The sequence below is a fragment of the Populus trichocarpa genome, chromosome 13 (assembly GCF_000002775.5).
Source record: "Populus trichocarpa isolate Nisqually-1 chromosome 13, P.trichocarpa_v4.1, whole genome shotgun sequence".
Lineage (NCBI taxonomy): Eukaryota > Viridiplantae > Streptophyta > Magnoliopsida > Malpighiales > Salicaceae > Populus > Populus trichocarpa.
Window position 1 is genome coordinate 3932396 of NC_037297.2, and position 21008 is coordinate 3953403.

At 29.9% G+C, this 21008-nt stretch overlaps 1 protein-coding gene across 1 annotated transcript; it reads left to right on the plus strand.

Moving 5' to 3' along the window:
* The first annotated feature begins 9366 nt into the window (after positions 1-9366).
* Positions 9367-11468, plus strand: LOC18104112 (NAC domain-containing protein 87). The gene is made up of 3 exons (XM_006375819.3): positions 9367-9766; positions 9909-10189; positions 10427-11468. Exons 1-3 carry the CDS (start codon positions 9580-9582, stop codon positions 11126-11128), a joined length of 1170 nt encoding a protein of 389 aa, XP_006375881.3. The 5' UTR covers positions 9367-9579; the 3' UTR covers positions 11129-11468.
* The last annotated feature ends 9540 nt before the right edge of the window (positions 11469-21008 follow it).

A 21008-nucleotide genomic window follows, 5' to 3' on the forward strand; every position in this document is an offset into this window, starting at 1 on the left:
TCATTCTTTTATGATTCTTTTATTTTTTTTTTCTTTTCTTCACATTTTTTATTTTAAAAATTATTATATAAAAACTAAGAAAATGGTATTTTCATGTAGCAAGCAATATTGTCCCATTTTTCTACTATGTTAAACATGAGCTTGAGATCTTTTTTACTTTTATTAATATATATGAATTTCACTATATTTTATTATATGTAAATATTGATTTTTTTTATTCATGGTTATATTTTTTACTCATTGTTAAAAAATTATTAATAACAACTACATATTAATTCATTTGTGTTGTAAAACATTTATTCGACATGCAGTTAGGGGAGTCAAATAGATGTGTTAATACTTTTATTTTATATTTTTTGGCATGGATGATTCTCAATTTATTTAATTAAATTCATGTATATGAATTTTTTTTTATAATTAGAATTTTTGTTGTAAAAAAACACATTTGAAAAGCTTTTATTTTTATTTATTTCTTGCAAAAAATATTATATGACCGGCAGTGAAGCACATGTCAAATTACTAGTATATACTAAAAGAAAACACAATTTTACTATAGAAATAGCACAATTGAAATTTTCTCTAATTTCTTCAGTGTAACATGTATATTGGTGGTAAATCTGTAATTTTCATTTTTTTAGAAGACAAGTTTTTCTTATATTGTTTTTCTCTTTATACTTGATTTTTTTTTCATTTTACACTTGGCATAATCATCATCTCTTTTTTTTCTCATCTTTTATTTTTTGTAATATTTTTTTTAGTTTTTTCCATTTTTTCTTTACACTTTTTTTGAAAAAAAATTATTTTTTTATTCTTTACACTTTGAATACTTATCACTTTACACTTGATCTATTTATACCTTTTTTTTTTGTTTTTATCTTCATTTTTTGTAATTTGTTTTTTAATTTATTTTCCTTTACATCTTTTCTTTTGAAAAATTATTATATAAAGACTAAAGAAATTGTATTTTAATATAGCAATTGCAACATTGTTCCATTTCTCTATTACGTTAATTAATATGGTTTTTGATTTATTTAATATGAGAATATATATATTTTGACTGAAAATTATAATATTTTTTACTCACCATAAAAAAAATATTAATAACACCTACACATTAATTCATTTGCATTAGAATTTGTTTTCCAACTTGTAGCTAAGCGAGTTGAATATAGACATTTAACATTTTTTTTTTTTTGCATTTATTGGCACATATGATTTTTTATTTATTTAATTAAATGCATGCATAGGCCTTTTGATTTATAATTCAGATTTTTATGTAAAAAACACATTTGAAAAGTTTGCATATTTGTTTTTCAAAATATATTATTCGACCTGCAGTTAAGCGAGTTGAATAAACGTGTTAATATTTTTTATATTTTTATTGGCACAAATGGTTCTTGATTTATTTAATTAAATGCATCCATAGGTTTTTTTATTTATAATTCAGATTTTTATTGTAAAAAAAATACATTTGAATTTTTCAAAAAATATTATTCAACCAACGACGAATCACATATTAAATAATTAATAATATGCTAAAACTCCTTGGCATTTCACTATTGTAGTGACTAGTGAAATGCCAAGGCATTTTACACTTTAGTTCTAAAAAATAAAAAATTTAGAGAACTTTTTTTTTGTTTTCAACTTTTTTTTTCTTTCAAACTCTTCCTCTAAAATTAAGTTTACTTGGTATTAGACTTTATAATTTGTTTTGATATGCTTTCTATAAAGTTATCTCGGTCTTATAACCTGGATCGCGAGTTTTATGGGTTAGCTATGTTGACTCGAGTTTTTTTTTCCTGTTTTTTACATTTATTTTTTTCTCAACTTGATCTTTCAACATTGAATTGATTGAGAGTTAAACTTCATAATCATAATTATTTTTTTATTTGCTTTCCATAAGGTTATCATGATCACATAACTTAGGTCGCGAGTTTTGTGTGTTAGACAAGTTAACTCGAGGTTCTTTTCTTTTTTAATTGATTTTTTTTTATTTCATCCTAAAAAATTAGGTTGGTTAAGAATTGGACTTTAAATTTTTTTTCGATTGGCTTTTTATAGAGTTATCTTGGTCCTCTCACTTGAGTTTGACAAATTAACCCGAATTGACTCGGGTCATTGTTTTTATCCTTTTTTATGTGATTTTATTTTCAATTTAACCCTTTAGCATTTGGTTGATAGAGAATTGATCTTCATAATCACTTTTTATTTATTTTCTATAAGGTTATCACGATCTTAAAACTTGGGTCAAGGGTTAAGCTGGTTGACTTGTGTTTTTTTCTCTTCTATTTCTAGTTCATTTTTTTTCAATCTCATCTTTTAGTAGTAGATTCATTGAAAATTATGCTTAATAATTTGTTTCAATTTGCATTATAGAAGGTTATCCTGATTTCATGACTCAGGCCACTAGTTTGTTTGGTTGACTTTGGTGGTTTTTTGTGTTTTTTTTTTTAATGTCATCCTTTCACATCGGGTTGATTGTGAGTTGAATTTCATAATTTTTTTTGATTTGTTTTTTATGAGGTTATCTCAGTCTCATAACTGATTAGAAGGTTTACCTGAGTCGACTCACCTTATTTTTTTAATTGATTTTTTTTTTAATTTCATCTTTTAATATTGGACTGATTAAGAAGTGGTTTGAAAAAAAAAATCTTATTTGCTAAATGCCTATATAATTTGATATGTAACATTGCGCAAAAATTGATATAGGAATGGCTAATTAGAATAAGTGTATGTAAGTTCACTAATGGTCTCTGCAAATAAATGGTTTTGTTAAATATTAATTATTTCCTTTTTTAAAAAAAAAATCTAGCGAAGCTTGTAGGTGGTTTCAACAGTTATCGAAGGTCCACATCTATATAGGTAAGATCGATGTACACTTTATATCTATATCTATATAAAACAAAACTTTCCATTTGAGAAAGTTACAGTATTGTAAATTATATGGGACAATATATCTAATAAAGGATATGTTTGACTTTATTGTATTTATAAATAAAGCATTTGTTTTAATTGATTATAACCGAGGAATAGAAAGAAATGTTTCTTTCATATGCTTTTTTTAGATAACATATTTTATTATTATTATATTTTTTTAGAAAGCAAGGTCTTTACCAAATACAAATCATCTCAATCCAATAGCTTAAACTGTTAGGTGAGGTCTTATGATATAATTTATATTATTTTCTATCACATCCCCTCAAGTGAGGGCTCTTTAAACTTGAAACTTGCACAGACTCAAATCACCTTATGTTTAATTTTTATCAAATAAATAGGGATGATGAGATTCAAAATCGTGACCGCTTGGTCATCTAGGCTCTGATACCATATCAAAAAACCATCTCAACCCAATAGCTTAAGCTGTTAGGTGAGATTCCTGAATATGATTTATATTATTCTCTAACAATATTTTTTTTAAAAAAAATAAAAAAAATACTTAACTTATAAACACAAGGCCAAAATCATAAAAATCTATGAAGCCAAACGGAGCCAAAATCATGAGTCTCAATCAAAATACTTACATTTATGTGGGGATAATATTTGGGGGTTAAATTTATGGTAGCATGTGGAATTTTTTTTTTTTTTTTTTTGGGCATAGATGAGAATTATGAGTTGTGAAGAAGGGTAGCTGACATCATGGCTACCGTTTTCTATGGCTGAGATTAAGGTGAATATAACATGTAGCTAGCTAGCATTTGGACCACCAATTATATAGTATTTGTTTTTTGGATAAAACGTAAAGTTAGGTTAGATAATGTCCCAAAGGGAAATGAAATAGTAATAGAAAGGAAAGTGTGGAGGAAGCATCAACGTCAAGATGAGGACCTTCTTTCATCATCTCATACTTTACATCTCTATCGAGGAAAAAAAAAAAAAAAAAACTTGAAGTGATGTAACCAAATCAACGAGCTGAGTCGGCATCTATATCAAGAAGAACAAATTCTATTTTTTAAATAAAAGAAATATGACCGGCATTTATTTATAATTGATTTAGCTTGATTTATATAGAAAAGTATTTTTTTATTTTAAATAAAAATATTTTTTAGAAGTTGTGAGAAATTAAAAAAAATCTTATTATTTATTGATTATATTAAACTTGGTTCTCAATCTTTGGATTGTTGTATATTTTGTTTTGAATTGTATTTTTTTAATTACATCCCTTAGAATTTGATTTTTTATATCAACTTTGATTTTTATTTTTTTTCTTTTTATTTGTTTTTTTCTTATCTTTTTCTTAATTGAAAATTTTTATTTATAAGATTTGATCCTTATTTTTTTTATAGCTATTTATTTTATTTGAAATAATTTATAAAATTAAAATTTTTATAATATCATCCTCTTTTTAACTTTTTTTAATCTATCAGATTTGGTCTCTATTATTTTTATTGCTATTTATTTTATTTGAAATAATTTATGAAATTTGATTTTTTTCTCAATTTTATTATCTTTCAACTTTTTTATTTGTTAGATTTAGTCCTAATTCTTTTAGTAAATTTAAAAAAAAAATTAAAATACTAATAAATTATTTTTTAATTTATTTTTCATGATATGACTAAACACTGGAAAATGTTTCCTAACTCATTTTTCATGATACTACTCAATAATAAAAAATAATTTATTTTTCAGGAATTCACATTCCATAAAAACTATTTTCTAGCAACAAGTCTAAAATCCATAGAAAAAAGAAATATTATCCATGTTCTTGGAAAGCTTCTCCTCATCTCCTCTTCAATTTGAAGAGATTATGAAAATGGTGGGATCCCGAAAAAAAAAATTCTCCATTATCTTTTCCTCTCATTTTTTGTTCCCTTTATCATAAATTGGATGCATCCTCATTTTCTCTCTTTCCATATCTCTTTTCCCATGACTTTCTAGCTGCCCAAACACGGATCTTAGTCAGCATAATAGAAAAACATATAAATAAATCCATGTAAGATATATATAAAATATATAAATAAATCCAGTTATTTTTGTTTTAATAATCAAGATTTTCTGTGGTAGTTTTTAGGTGTTGAGACTAAATCTTTGTCGAATTTCAAACACACTATTTATCATGCAAATTTATATAAAAAAATTATTTTCTATATCTTCCCTCAAATTTAAATCAAAATAATAAAGTGAGGAGTAAAACAATTACTGTATCTCAAAGGTCATAGAATGTTCTTTAGACATATATGTAAAAGAAAATTTTATTGGATTAATAATACAATATTAACGCCAACAGATTAAGGATGATTATATCCACGTGTGGGCAAATCAGCTTGTTTGGTCATACTTTCGTACCTTTCATCACAATATGTGTGGACAAACCAAATTGTGCCACGACGGAGACAAATCCAAAATTATATAGCCGGTTTTAAAAATGTTTTTTTTTTATAAATTAATTTGTCTTTTATTTTTTTAATTTCAAATTAATTATTTTATATTTTTAAATTATTTTAATATGTTGATATTAAAAATTAATTTTAAAAAATAAAAATATATTATTTTAACATGCCGTCACGAATCGTCGCCCATGTTTGTGCCTACTTTGCTTCGCAGTTTGGTTTTAGCCATGAAAGTCAACAGTTTTAAGCTATGCATAGAGAGAATTTCAAGGCCCCATGTAGGGTCCACACGCTATTCTTTTATGATTTTATTTCATTCTTTCTCCTATTTAGTTTTTAATTAATTAATTACTAAATTGTCCCCCATATCCATAATTAGATAAGTTAATTTTAAGGCAACAAGGCACTCATTTTATGTCCAAGCAATAAGAAGGGTGGTGTTATTCCCATTTCACAATTTATTATCTCTACTCCATTTCCTATAATGATTAATATGGAATTATTAAATAGGTTATTTAATTTAATTTAATTACTTTATAATTTTAACTTCTAAAATAATTCCTTTAATTTATGTTCTTCAGAAATAATAATAAGAAGAAAAAAGACTATAAACAAAAAGACTTATATTTTAATAATTTTATTTATCTTAAATTTGTTCAAGTTTTAGAGAATCTAACTTGAGAAATTATAATTGCTATTTATAATTGTCATATTCTTAATTTTTTAATATATATTTGACAGTGAAGTTATTACATCATAAAACAATATTAAATTATTAGTAATTAATAATTTATGATTTTTAGTACCAAAAAACTCAGGATAACGTGCCTTTAAATTATCTAGTTTCTTTTGCTCTAAACATTGCGCCTTTTAAATAATCTGTATTAATTCTTATACCAGCTCACTAATGTTTACTTCTATTCTCATGATCATATAGCTAATTTCTAACTTTCTTCCAGGTTTTTGTTCTTGTCTCAAGTCAAACGACCCAAGGTACTGAAAAATCTTGAACATGTCCCTCTGGTTGGGTACTGGACTCTATATATATATATATATAGTGTTCTAGCACTTGAAAAATAGCTTTAAAATGACCCGATTTTTTATTATTATTACTTGATTTTCATCAACAAAACCCATATCTTTAACAAAGAAAGCGTTTACATGATCTAACCAAGAAAAATGTATCGGAAAATTGATCTGAAATTATCCTATGAATCAACTATAAGTCATCGTCGACGGTGCATATACACAAATGGGAAGATTTGGTCAAGTAATAAATGTGAACGCATCGGCAATGATGTAAGCTAGAAAGTAATTTTCCAACTCAGCATGATCAACTTCCGAATGTCAACACGTGGAACAAGGATTTAGTTGGCCCCCACACCTAATCATACAATAATTTATTTAATATAGAAATAAACCTCGATTTGAATATGATAATACTAGCACGTAACTATATGACCATTAATTAATTGTGCTAATCAGCTTGTGATTTGTTAAAGAGAGGTTGTGCCCAATTTCTACGCAAATGCTAAGTAGTTAAAAAAAGAGAAAAAAAAAAAGAAGAGTTGATGCTAGAACCGTGTGTTGTGTAGAGCTTGGTTTTCTCTTAGTCGGCGCCGGTATGTTTTTTTTTTTTTTAATTTTTAATTTTTAATTTTGCCTTTGATTTGGAAACATACGTGTTGTATAGTGTCTTGTGGCTCGCTCATGACTAAGCCACTAGCTGTAGGAATTGCTAGTCAATCAAGAAGTAGTATTTCCCATCAAATCTTGTTTTAGCTAGTGGGATTTGATATATATATATATATAAGCTAGTGGGATTTGAGTAATAACGTGCTAAATTAATATATATGTTTTTAGCTTTTATTTTTATATTAATAGTATATTGCAAATTAAATTCATGGAAATTATGACTTTTTTTTTATGAGAGCTTCGTAGCAACTTTCACTAGTCAATTCCATGGGGGTTTTGCAAATACTATTATTAGTGATCAAATTAGTGATTAATTATTTAATTATCGCTTAATTGACTCGGTGTGAGGAGCCATGTGGATCCTATTCAATATTCGTCTCCTTGATATTTGATGGTGAGTGTTGAAATATATATCAAAGTCATAGATTGTTGCATTTATGAATATTTTATACGCTTCTAGGTAATAATTCACTCGTATTCAAGGCTAATATTTGATAATTGTTTTTTTTTAATTTAATTTAATTTATTATAATGATCAAAAATATTTTTCTGTTGCTAGCTAAACCAGCAGCTTCAAAGAACCAGTCAAAAATATTTGTTAAGGACTTGATCGGATGACTTAATTAAGTCGCTCAATTACACCTAATTATCAATTGCATCCCCAAACAAAAAATATCTCCAATTGAGTCCATCATCGTCTATTGGGCATCACCCATCGATCATTCCAATTAATCCTTCGTTTAGGTATGTGATAATGTTAGATATCCGATTATGATTTTTTTTTGTTTGGAGACCCGATTGAAAATCACGTGATGGTTGATGGACAAATGTGTCTTTTCATATTTTTTTAAAAAATATGACTGGATTTTAATTTAAGGTTGATAAGAGAAGATATGGCTTTGGTCTTTTTTCTTCTTCTAATATTCAATGTTTCTCCAACTGACTAACTGATTAATTAATATACAGTGGATCAGAGGGTCCAAATTGCAGGCTATTACTATTCTAGTTAACGTTTCTGAGATATTTGGCATCCTTCCTTTTCAATTAATTAAAGCATCAAAAAGCTGTTTTGATTTCCTACCTTTGAGATTTTTCCTTGTCTGTGTGTGTATGGAATAGTCACATATTGTATTGTATCGGAAGTTTCCGAAATATCATTTAAAATTAATTGCTCTCAATTTCTTCTCGGATTGCATATATATACATGAAATATTGCCCACAATGTCTACAAAGACTAAGGGATCGATTAAGGGTCTAATAAATTGCTTAATGAAGAATGTTGAAAGATTCCCGTATACGAAAAGTTGCAATTAATTGGTAATTTTGTTTCAATTTCTACCCACTGGAAATTTGCAATCTGTTTACATTTCTAAATCTTGCGTTGAAAATGTATAATTTGCTGCTGAGAGCTGGTACAGGGTAATAGATGTTTTTTAAAATGATTTTTTTAAAAAAATACATTAAAATAATATTATTTTTTAAAAAATAATTCTAATATCAGCATGTTAAAACGATTTTTTAAAAAATACGAGGCCTAAAATTATGTTTGTTTTTTACGTTAAAAAAAAGCTATTTGTAATTAACAACAACATGAATGAAGAATATGTAAATGCAAATCCTAGATTTGCAGAGTTCTCTTACGTCAAATAACTTGTATGTACATTACAAGATTGAAATAAAATATGCGAGTAATATAATTAGGAGGAGGCCAGCTAAGTCCCATCTAATGTTCAGAGAGCTTGAAATTTCTAATTTCTTCATCTTTTGACTTTTAAGTTCTATATAGTTCCCTAGATTCCCTCCAGTTATGCTTTGCATATTTGCTGGGAATGATCCTTCCTGCTTCAGCACGAAGCCAAGCCAAGCCAGCCCAACAACAGTAGCTCGCTAGCAAAGCTAATCCGTTAAGCAAAGAAAAAAAAATTAATTGAAAATCGACAAGGTAAAATTAAGAAGCTAAAACGCTGATTGATTAGGATCTTGAAATTATTCTCAAATGGTTAGGTAGTTTAACTTTTAAGAAGATAAAAAGGGCTTGGATTTTTGAGTTTTATTATTTATTTATTGCTAATTGCTACGCTACATGGGTCCCCCCACCAGAATAATATATATATATATATAGAATAAAAGCTCCTTTTACCATTTCCCTTTTTCACATTAATTTTCAAACAGGTAGATATAGTAGCCAGCTAAGAAAACAGCACGGCACGAGAACACATTAAAAAAAAAAAAAAAAAAAAAACCCAGAGGTGGTTTCCTCAGGACTTCAAACAAGGCTTACTTGCTGCCTACGGATCTTGTTAGACGGCGATATTTTGCTCTACAAGCTCCTTTATTTAAGCCCTCTTCAAGACCTTTGCTCTACTTTCTTAACTGCTCTCTTTCTCTTCAAATTTCTTTTCAAGAAAAAGAATACTAGAAATCCTCCCCCTCTCTTGCCTGCTAGCTAGCTACCTGATCTTTCTTTTTCTAGTCTGTTTTTTGTGTCTTGTGTGTTTATTTATCCATATAGTTTCTTTGGAAGAAGTAAGTTTTTAGTCAGTGTTGAGCTATTGATATGGAAGAAGCTGTTGTGGTTAACAAAGGAGATGATCAGATTCATCTGCCAGCGGGTTTTCGGTTCCATCCAACAGATGAAGAGATCATAAGTCATTACCTTACAGAGAAGGTGATGAAAAGTGGTTTCTGTGCAATTGCTATTGGTGAAGTTGATCTCAATAAGTGTGAACCATGGGATCTGCCGAGTAAGTTTTGATCTTTCTTTATTTCTTTGGGGTCAATATTAAGAAAACCCTTTTCTTTTCTTTGCTTAATTATTTTTATTTATTTTTTATTTTCTTGCTGAATTTCTTGGGAATTCTTATTGAAAATACTTGTTTTGAACAGAGAAAGCAAAGATGGGAGAGAATGAATGGTATTTCTTTTGCCAAAGAGATAGGAAATATCCAACTGGTATGAGAACTAACCGTGCGACTGAATCTGGGTACTGGAAGGCTACAGGAAAAGATAAGGAAATTCACAAGGAAAAGAATTGCCTTGTTGGAATGAAGAAGACCCTTGTTTTCTACAGAGGGAGAGCTCCTAAAGGAGAGAAAACCAATTGGGTTATGCATGAATATAGGCTTGAAGGCAAATTCTCCTACTACAGCCTCCCCAAAGTAGCAAGGGTACGATTCACATGCACAAAATAATTCCACCTTTTTTGTTTCCTTTTCATTTTCGTTTTCTTGATTTTGATTAAAGAAAGCTTAAGCTGTTACTTATTGTCACATCCTTTTAAAGCTTTCTCATTTCCTTTTTTTTTCCTCTCTATATTTTGCTTTTGCTTTTGCTTTCGTGTGAATGAAGAATCTGGACTAATTAAGCATGGCTTTTTTTTTCTTTTTTGCTATGCTGTTGTACAGGATGAATGGGTTGTTTGTAGGATTTTCCATAAGAGCACAGGCATGAAGAAAACTTCAATTCATGATCTCCTAAGAATGAACTCTTTGGGAGATGATTTCTTGGATTGCTCCTCACTCCCACCTCTCATGGACCCCCCTAATTACACTAGCAGCTTCAGCGATGCCGATAACAATGAGTTCAAGGCAATGATGACTTCAAGATCCTCAGATGGAAATTGCTTCTCCAATACTAGCATGCTCAACAACAATCAAGGCTTTGTTCAACCTCCAAATACCAACTACCAAACACCAAACTCAAGTTTTCACCTTCAAACTCCAGCTTCAAACCCTCTTTACACCTTTCAAACCAATCCCAATATGCCTGTTTACTTGCAGCAAGGAAAAAGTACCAATTCATTTCCAAACTTTCAAAACTCTACGTTTGGTAACAATGGCCAAACCCTTCTGAGAGCATTAGCTGCAGGAAATAATTATGGAGAAGCATCTGATCAATTGGGGAAACAGTGCAAGGTTGAACAGTTCTCATCTAACCAATCTATGGTCAGCCTTTCACAGGACACTGGACTTAGCACAGACGTGAACACCACAACTGAGATATCCTCCGTCGTATCGAAGCAAGAAATAGGAAGCCACAATGAGTTTTACGAAAGTCTTGAGGATCCATTAGCTGGTCCCATTGCAGATTACATGTGGGATTACTGAAGATTATAGAGAATATATATGTTCGCTTTGTTTATTTGTTCTATAGATTCTTAGGATATATATATATGTAACCAGAAAAAAACAGAAGAAAAACCTCAGGATACATAAATTTGCAACAGTTTTCTCTCCACTAGTTACGTATCTTGATTAGAGCTTGAAAAGTTTTCTTTGGATTGATATAAATACTTTGTATAGATTAATTAGTTCATGGTGTCCATCCTTTTACGGATTTCATTTTTATTTGATTGGTAGACACCAAAGGAATGATGCCATGAATATATATAAAAGCTTCATGTACATCTTTATATTAGTGCATTAATATTCTTTCGGGTTTTCTTTATTTTTTCTGTTTATACTTTGTTCATTTTTATTCTCGTGTTATTTGATTGTCTTTTTTTTTTTTAATGTGCATTTTCTCTTTGGATGCAAATTAATGAAAGAGTATATAACCTCCAAATGCACTTTACTCTAATCCTTGATTCCGTGCGCAATTGCAAAAAAATCGAGCACAGTTTTTTTTATCTTTGCATTTAAAATTGTATTTTAAAAATGTATTTGGCTTGATTTCATGGTTTTTAATTGTTTTGATATACTAATATAAAACGAATTATTTTTAAAAATACTTTTATATATTTTCAAGCAAAAAATACCTTTAAAAAACACTTTATCCTACCATACTAAATATTCCATGCATTTCCTCAGCACTGCATCGACTAGATAGTGAAATTAACAAGCTAATTAAAGCCTTAAATAAATGTTAACATAATGCTTATCAATATGTTTCTTTAATGAGAAATGCGTGACCGATGCATTGATTTTCTAAGCTCGGTTAAGGGGATCTGAACTTGAAATATATAGGATGGTGTTTTTACTTGTGTTTTTTTTTGGTTTGTGAGAACTTGACGCTAGCTAGGTCGCTAGGTTGGTGTTTGATTTCTCTAAATCGGCCTAGATACATGTCACTTGCGATAAGAAGAGGCAACAAGTTATATGCAGGGAGAACTAGCAAGAAATTAAAGTGTCATTTCTGTTCTATGGATCATGATCAGAAATCGCAGTACATAAAATTTAAATTAATTTGAGATTGACAAGTGGATATATGTAACCTCATATATATTGAGAATAAAATGTTCAAGAATCACGTGAATCATTCCCTGAATCTACGCTTTAGGTGCCACTCTGTGAGATTTTTTGAATTAAAAACATGGTGATAGCATTATCAACCTTATTAGCTTGGTTTCTTAAGCAAGTTGTAATTTCTCTCAAGCCAAAAGAGCATTCCTCGCTAGTATTACAAGCAACATCTCGCTAATTATGTTAGGGAATAATATAAATTATATTTTGAGATCTCACTTGATAATTTAAATTTTTAGGTTGAGATAATTTTTTTATATAGTATCAAAACCTTGATGACAAGCAGTTACGAGTTCGAATCTTATCATCCTTATTTATTTAGTAAAAATTAAGCACAAGATAGTGCGAGTCTGTACAAGTTTCAAGTTAAATGATTTTTATTTGAGAGGTATATTTAAAAATAATATAAATTATATTTTAGATTTTATCTAACAGTTTAAACTTTTGAGTTAAATTAATTTTTTTTTTTACACTCGCTACCAATATAACTAGCAATTGATTCATGCTAAGGTGCTCGTGATTTTTTTCACAGTTAAGATCATCGTGTAGTTTCAAGTGATCATCGTCATATATATATATATATATATATATATATATATATATATATATATATATAACTTGGAAATACTTGAAAGTAGTCGTATCATGCACGATCAAGTTTTCTTATTAAATTTGGTCTAACATAAATTATTAGTTGTGTCTGGTTCACACGTGAGAGCACGCAAAGACACTGTATTGAAGGTTGGATTCCACTCTTTCGTTTCCTACAATTTGATTTTTTTTTTATAAAACAATTAATAATATTAGAAAAAAAAAACGAAAACATTACATATAACCTTGATTGTGCTTGATTTGTGAAAGATAATCTGGTACACTTAACCATAAACTTATCCCAGCAAGCAGAACTGTAACCAGGATATTCTTTGTTATCTGTAGTCCTCATTTTTCAAATAACAATCTTTTTGATAGAAACATTTTTCCAGTCAAGGTGCATAAAGTGGGGGCAGCTAGCTAGGTCACTTGAATTTTACTCTCTTTTTAATTAAGTTGTTGTTTTCAGAAAGGAGATAACAGAAAACAGAAACATAAGAGAGACAAGCAAGAGATCAGAAAGAGTTGAATCGGTTATTGAAGATCGAGCTAAGCTAGAACTTGGCAGGATCATCTGAAAAAAAAAAAAAAAAAATGAACCAAGTGTAATCCATCCTGCTTCCTTTCTATTCAAAGCAAAGCTTTTGTTATAGTTCACAGTCTTGCAGGAAATTTAACTGGGTTTCTTGGTCCAAATCTTTTTGTAGCTAGTAGTGAAAGGGAATCTAGCTAAATAGCAGGTATTTAATTTCAAGTAATTAGTATGTAAGCAATACAAGCTATACACAGAGAGCAGAGAATATATTTATATATATTAGATCCTTATTTGTTGCATGATAACATGGAGGCTGGAGGCTGGAGACCAACCAATCAAGATTCTACTACGCGTTTTCGCACACCAGGAAAAAGGAAGAAACCCTCGCTGTCGCCTGAGAAAACGAACATTCCTTTTTCTAGCTTAATTTGAAGATAATCAGCTAGCTTAGCTCGTCTCATGACTGTCATTATTTCATTTTTAATCTTGAATTTACCACCTGAATATCACCGGAAGATGGACCGATTTAATTAATCGGTATTTCTACTTGGGCTGTACTGCATATATGCTTTTGTTCTTGTATTGTCGGTTGATGTTTCACATGCATGGAGATTTTACATGGCAGGATCATAAGACCTGGCAATATTTAACCCGCAGCTAGCTAGGTCTACGGTGGAATATATATAATTTTGATTTCTTGCATCGCACACTCACAAACGTTAAACATGTTTGTTCTAATTAAGATGACGAAAACCATAAGACTTCATCTCTCTTTCTCTCTCCATCTAGTTGGCCACCGTCTCCAAGAAGAATAATAGGACGGGAAAATTATTAGCTGTGAGACTTTATGGAAATTGCCGGTGGTAACATTAGACCCACCGACCCGAAAAATGTTGCTTTTCAACGATCTCTATCGATAGTGCCATAACCGCGTTTCTCTTCGAGTAAATTGTAAGAACAAATTAATGAACAATTAGGATTTAGAGAGACGTAGTTAATTTTACATTATTTTCTTTAATTATAAATATGTTTAGTTAGAAATAACTTTTCCACTCAAATTAAAAGTCGAGACGATCGATGAATAAGTTTTTTTCCTTCCTAAATTAGATTCTAGCAAATATATAACCAAATTCTTAATTAATATCAAGAATACATGACCAAATTAATTACACGACTAATTAAGTCCTCTCAAGAGGTATGGCTCCATCTTAAATTAATAATTTCGTGGTGGGTTGTCATGAAAAGACATCAATTAAAGGGTAAGATAGTCATAATAAAGCATCTTAAACCCTTGACTTTCCTATCAAATGCAAATTGCTCGTGGTATCATTAATTAAGAAGTTTGACAGCCAAAACATATTGGCTCGTGGTTTTTTTTTCTCTCTTTTTTGTGAGCAATAAATAAAGCCAGGACATGGCAGAACCAAAAACAAGTGCAGAAGCACATCCCAAGAAGATTAAGGACAACAGATTAATCCAAATAAAAAATCTATCTGGATATATGCTCATGTTTGTTAAGTGATTGGCTCTTTTAGAAGAAATATATTTCCTCACCTCGAGTTGATTGTCTCGTAATAAGTTTTGTCCTAAAAAGACGTTTTTTAAGTGAAGAGGCCATACCTAGCTAGCCTATAAGAAGTCTCTTGGATCCTGAGCTCCTAATCAATATAAATATCACCACTAGCTATGTTAGTCTGCATCATCATTTGTAACTTCATCCAAGTTCACGTTTGGAAGTTTCAAAACCAATACAGAACTTTCGACTAGAGAGAAAATAATAATGCGAAGTGAGAATGTAGCTAGAGAGTAGGGAGAATTTTGATGGCAGGCATGTTTTGGATCGATGGAGTCTCTCTTGATGCAAGCGTCTTCTCCGAACCACATGCATGTTGTAAATAAATACATAGAGCCATATCATCTGACATGAATATCAATTATTATTCAGAAGGAGCCATCTTAGGGAATGATGGGAAATTTCACGTAACATTGACTTTCTGGGCAACATTTAAACCTAATCTGTTATCAGCTGCTTGAAAATGTACAGGGAGTTGTTGCATGAAAGGTTAAAGTATATACTTTAGGTGGATTTCACATGTCAGTACCCTATCAGTGAAAGCACTAGAATTATTTAATTCCTACTGTCTTATTTTAATTTGTTCTAGAAGATCTTGCCATCTCACTGATCGATTTTACCAGAATAACAAGGGAAGAGGAAGAGGAACAGGAACAGGAAGGAAAATAAATGAAAAAAATATCAATGTCCATTAGAAGACTTTGATGACCATTAATTTCCTAATCCTATTTATGTATATATAATAAGGTCTAATTAATATACAGAGCTATGATAGTAATTTATAGTGACATTTACTCTCAACTTCTTGCATCTTTGAAATGGAAATATTATTAATTGGAAAGAGAAATGAGAAATGAAAAACCATGCTGAAAAAGGGTATGAATTGATATGCATCGCCTCCTGCGCCAATAAGAACAGATTAATAGCATCTAACCCATCCAAGTCATTGAAAAAATGATATCAAACTGGTGGAAAAGGACATTGTTAATCATTTCAACATCAGCTTTTCAAGTCATTGGAAGTTGGAATGGCAATCCGATTTTGGATTTAGCGTTGTCATCACTTCCCAAGCCATCCTCTCACGATCTTGTCCCGTTTGACCAAAAACCAGAGGTAACTGTATCTTGAAAGTTGTACTTGAATGTAAAATGGCAATTTGCCCAGCAGCTCGTTTTTTATTTTTTTTTAAATTAATTTTTTAACGTTTTGATATCATTTTAATGTTATATATCAACAATAAATTTAAAAATATATATATATATATATATATATATATATTTTAATATTTTTCCGAGTAAAAATCACTTTAAAAAAAAACTGTTATTACAATATCAAACATGCTCTAAATAATCTTATTTAATAGCACTGTTCATTGTAACGAACTTGAGTTATCTCTTTATTCCATTGTTGTTATGGTAACAGTTTTATAATTATTACATCTTGGAGTCATAGTTTTTAATTGGCAAGTTACTTTACCTGATTGTGAAGAAATTGGTATGGGAGCTTAGCTAGTCCATTGGCGAGCCGACTAAAAATGTAGAACTTATATAAAGGCCATGCGATATCCATATGCTTGAGCCTGTGGATTCATGATGAGCAAGTTCGTACAAGTTTTATTTGGATGGATGAACATCGACGAATCTTAAAAGAAAATATTTTTGATCATGAGTCTGCAGGTGCACTGTAAGATAAAATGTGGATCCTATTCAACACTAGAAAATCGTACAAGTTAGATTTTTTAAGGGAGGGTGAGGGCTGTTGTAATTGGAATTGAAAGAAGAAGATGGAATTTGGAAGAGAGCATATAACTATCAAGTTTTAATTTGTCTTAAAATCAATGATGAAACTTTCTTTGATGATGAAATTTTTATTGATAATTTTTTCAGCAACTTTGACACATCAATCATGCCAATAATTTTTTTTATATATATTTTATTGTTGTTTCTATCTAAAATCCTTGATGAAAATTCTTTATTGATATTTTTGTTGGTAAATTATAAAAAAATATTTTCCATCCAGTGTTTTTATTTTCGTGTGACATCCATGCATGTATATTTGTGTGTGTAAGCTTGTGATTAGGGCTTGAATTAGAAATTTATGATCGGGGGGCAATTTTATGGTAATGTTCAACATTCTGACCGACTCAATAACCTTCATATATATATATATATATATATATATATATATATATATATAAAACCATAGCTATGCTCTAACAAAAGAGATGAAATCTGTAATAAATCAATATTTGAATCTCATATAATATTCCATTTAGTTGTATTAATTAATTTGTATGAGACATTGGATAAGAAAAATCAGAACACCTTCACCTACACAATCAACAAAAATATTTCCTCGAGTGCGCATTGTGATGATTCATCGTTGTAGTTAATATAAAAGTGACCTGACCCTTTACTTTTACTGCTTCTGGGTTTGAACATCTCTTGAAAAGCAAGAAGGAAAAGTCTCCCGTGATGCCTTATAGCCAAAGGTTACCTTGACATGAAGTTTTCCTAGCAAATCCCACGCTGCTTTTCAAAGGGAAGGAACTAATGAAAAACAAAATAAATTATACAAATGATAAATTACAATAACTTTTTTGAGTACATTATAAAATTATAAAAACTATTTAAGAGTTTGGGGAAACTCCCTCCATGTTTTTAAAAAACATATTAGGAAAACCTCCTAATCAAATAATATTATCGGCCAGATTTAAAATCAAGATCTGTTCATGCCCATGCAAATATTACTCCCTAAACTATATATCATCAGATTTGGACTCTAATAATAATTAAATAAAAATAAAAAGGGATCAGCCCTCTTCAACCTTCAAATTAATCAACTCAAGTCACATGAAATAGAATCAATTAATGATGGATGAGTTTTCAAGAGTATGGCCCCAACTCCATCAGGCAAGTCGATGTCATCTGATTTCCTCCATCTCCAGTGGAGTTTCCAGGTGGGAACACATCATCCTCGTTCAAAGTGACCTGTATTGGTGTGCCCAGATTCCATAACTGGACCCTTCGTTTTGATTCCTATTTGTGAAATCAAAGTACGAAATCATTCCCTTGAGAATTAATGAAATCCCTTATTTTATTTTTGGTTAGGTATGGACTCCGAAATTTCCAAGGGTGTAATTATCACTGCTCTTTTCTTTTTATCCGCCTAAATATCTCTCGTTCTTTCAACAAATACTTGTTTGGATATATACGCGATAGTTTCTGTCTCGTTACAATCTTGTTTTTATGCACATTGCTTGTAATTGTGGTCTTCGGGGATGCTCTAATCAGATAAAAGGAGTGTTTCTTTCTTGAAATGATAAGATATAAAGAGTAAAATTCTTCGTGAATATATTCATCTTGACATGAATAGTTTATCTTTGAAAGGAAAATCTAGTGCTTTTATAAGTATATGAAAACGACAAAACCATAAATAATTTATTTCTTTTTAACAACTAATCTACTTTTTTAAGTTTGATTTCTCAGCTAATGTCATGGGTTAGGCTCTTGAAATGTATTACACTCTTCATGTAATCTCCTGAGATATTAAGATACAAATAAAATCATGAGAGATGTAACTTAACTGGTAAGGTTCTAGGTTTGCTCCCTAGAGGTTACCAGTTCGAGTCTCACAAACCTCAGAGTCACTGAAGGCTTACATGGTCGTTAACTTTAGGACCCGTACCTGAGATTAGTCGAGATATGCGCAAACTAGCCCGAACATCTATATTAATAAAAAAATACAAATAAATAGATATAGGGGGGGTCATATTTCGATTGTTAATCAGCTGAATTAATGTTCAGTTTTTTGCCTAATGGAAAATTGAGTTTTTAATTTTTTTTTTTAAATTATGCTTAAAAAGTCAAAATCAAAGTTAACCACAAGTATAATCATTGCGAAAAACTATTTGCAATAGACCGTGGCTTGAGGAATTTCGAGCTGGAAACTCATGACTCGATTATGTGCAATAATATTAATTCATAATAATCTCAATTTAGCAATTAAAATACGTTGACACAAATAAAGTTCCAACATAATTCACAAAGATCACAACCTCAGTCCTTAAATATATGGCAAATGATAAGAATTTTTTAAGTATTAAGGTCTTTTATTCTTTATATATAATAATAATAATTCGATTTTTTTTATTGAAATCTGAATCCAAATGATTTAATACCGTTCGGTTTTCAGTTTAAACTGAATAATAATGCTCACCCTCGCTCAAGCAAACATATAAAGACCAAAAAAGTATAAGAATATAATAATAGAAATTAGGGCAAGATCTGTGATTATAATTGCTTAAATATATAATCTTTAATTCCACAATTAATTACTCAAGCATTCATGGAGTGTGGGAGCCATCTGCGTGAAAAATGAACGGCAATTTCGGTGGGAATAGACTTATCACTACTCATGCTTTAATGTCTTTCAAAGTTTAACAAGTTTTTCCTCTCCATCAACTAATTAATGACTGCAAATTGCATGGGCAACTAATGAGCAGATATAACCTAATAATCCCACAGGATTTCAAAGATGATATCATTTATCTTACAACCTCTGATTCAATGATATATTCATTTGTTGTTATATCCAAAAACTAGGTTCGATCCACTTACTGATGATTGAAAAACTTGTCGGGTTACCGAAGATAATTGATTATTGGATTGTGATTTGTTCAAGGCAAAGAGCTATATATGAACTGAAAACAACTTGGTAAATGTGCTAGAAAGAAAGGCCTGGATTTTTATCACCGCATCTACTTTCGTGATGAAGATTGATGACCTAATTTTACCGTTTCAGCATGACCGTCGGTCTAATCTTACACCATCAATAATATTCAATGTCTAGGTGGACTAATGATTTTTCATTTTGGGAAAAAGGGGACCAACATGCAACTCACTAATTACCACTTACTCCTCCATGATCCTCCAAGTTCTAGGTGATATTGTTCTTGATCCCCACAAGCGAAGCTAGGAAAGTTGGGCTTGCATGAATCATGGGTTTTAGAATAGCTACACTACCATAAAACCCATAAATCTCGAGTTCCTAAATTATATTGCTTTCTATAAATTAACAAAGCCTAGCTAGGCCACCTCCGTAGCCTATATTTTTTCAATTGCATTTTATACAATCATAGCATAACTGCATGGTACATGGCAAGAGCTATTCCTTTATCCAGATTTGGAAATTCTCGTGATATGCTTGTTTCGGGTTCTTCTAACGATGGTATTTACTTCACTAAATCTTCTTATCAATTGTTGATTCCAGAAATTGTTTATTCTCATGCCAATCCGGGAAAATTACAAATTTTTTTTTTGATAAATACAAATAAAAATACTGACGGAATAATTCTATTGATAAATTATGGTAAACTTTACTAACAAATAATTTCCTCTCAATGTCCCTCGATAAAAACCGACAAAAATTTCCTATCAGTGTATACCAAGGGGATTACAATGAAAAAAAAAATGTGAAAAAAAAAGAAAAAAAATAATGTGTTATTCTTATAGACGGTACTACTAATGCAATAAACTCGTTAAGTTATAACCTAGCAATCGACCCCTTCTTCCTATGCCTCATTTCTTCTTCTTCTATTTTTATGCAAAAAAACAACAAAAGATCATTAGCTACTCGCTTAGTTTGTGTGATCCTGAAAAAGAAGGAAGCTGAAAAGTTTTTCCTGCTAGCTAGCCTATTCATTTAGCTGGAGATTAAGTACGCAAAATTACCCATTTTTTGTTTTAACTTATTTTAAAAATGTTAATTCTTTTGGCATTTTAATATAGTATATGTAATTTGTTTGTGTATTTACTTATTTTATAGATTTTTCCCATAAGAATTTGTTGTATGAATGTATGATTTGTACATGTTAAGATTTATTTGAGATTTTGAAAAATTATATTTGTTTATAATTTTATGAAATTGATTTCAATTTTGTGACCTGGGTGTTTTGTAATTAAATAAATAATGGCTTATTTAATGGGTGTGTTTCATATTTTGTCAATTTTATTGTTAAGTTGAAAATTTCTAATAAATATGGAGGA

What these genes read in the sequence shown, in the direction of transcription:
- LOC18104112 (XM_006375819.3), top strand. Translation starts at nt 9,580, where the DNA reads ATGGAAGAAGCTGTTGTGGTTAACAAAGGAGATGATCAGATTCATCTG. An exon ending in TGAACCATGGGATCTGCCGA is followed by an intron (nt 9,767 to 9,908) that starts GTAAGTTTTGAT and finishes TGTTTTGAACAG; the next exon opens with AGAAAGCAAAGATGGGAGAG. An exon ending in GCCTCCCCAAAGTAGCAAGG is followed by an intron (nt 10,190 to 10,426) that starts GTACGATTCACA and finishes GCTGTTGTACAG; the next exon opens with GATGAATGGGTTGTTTGTAG.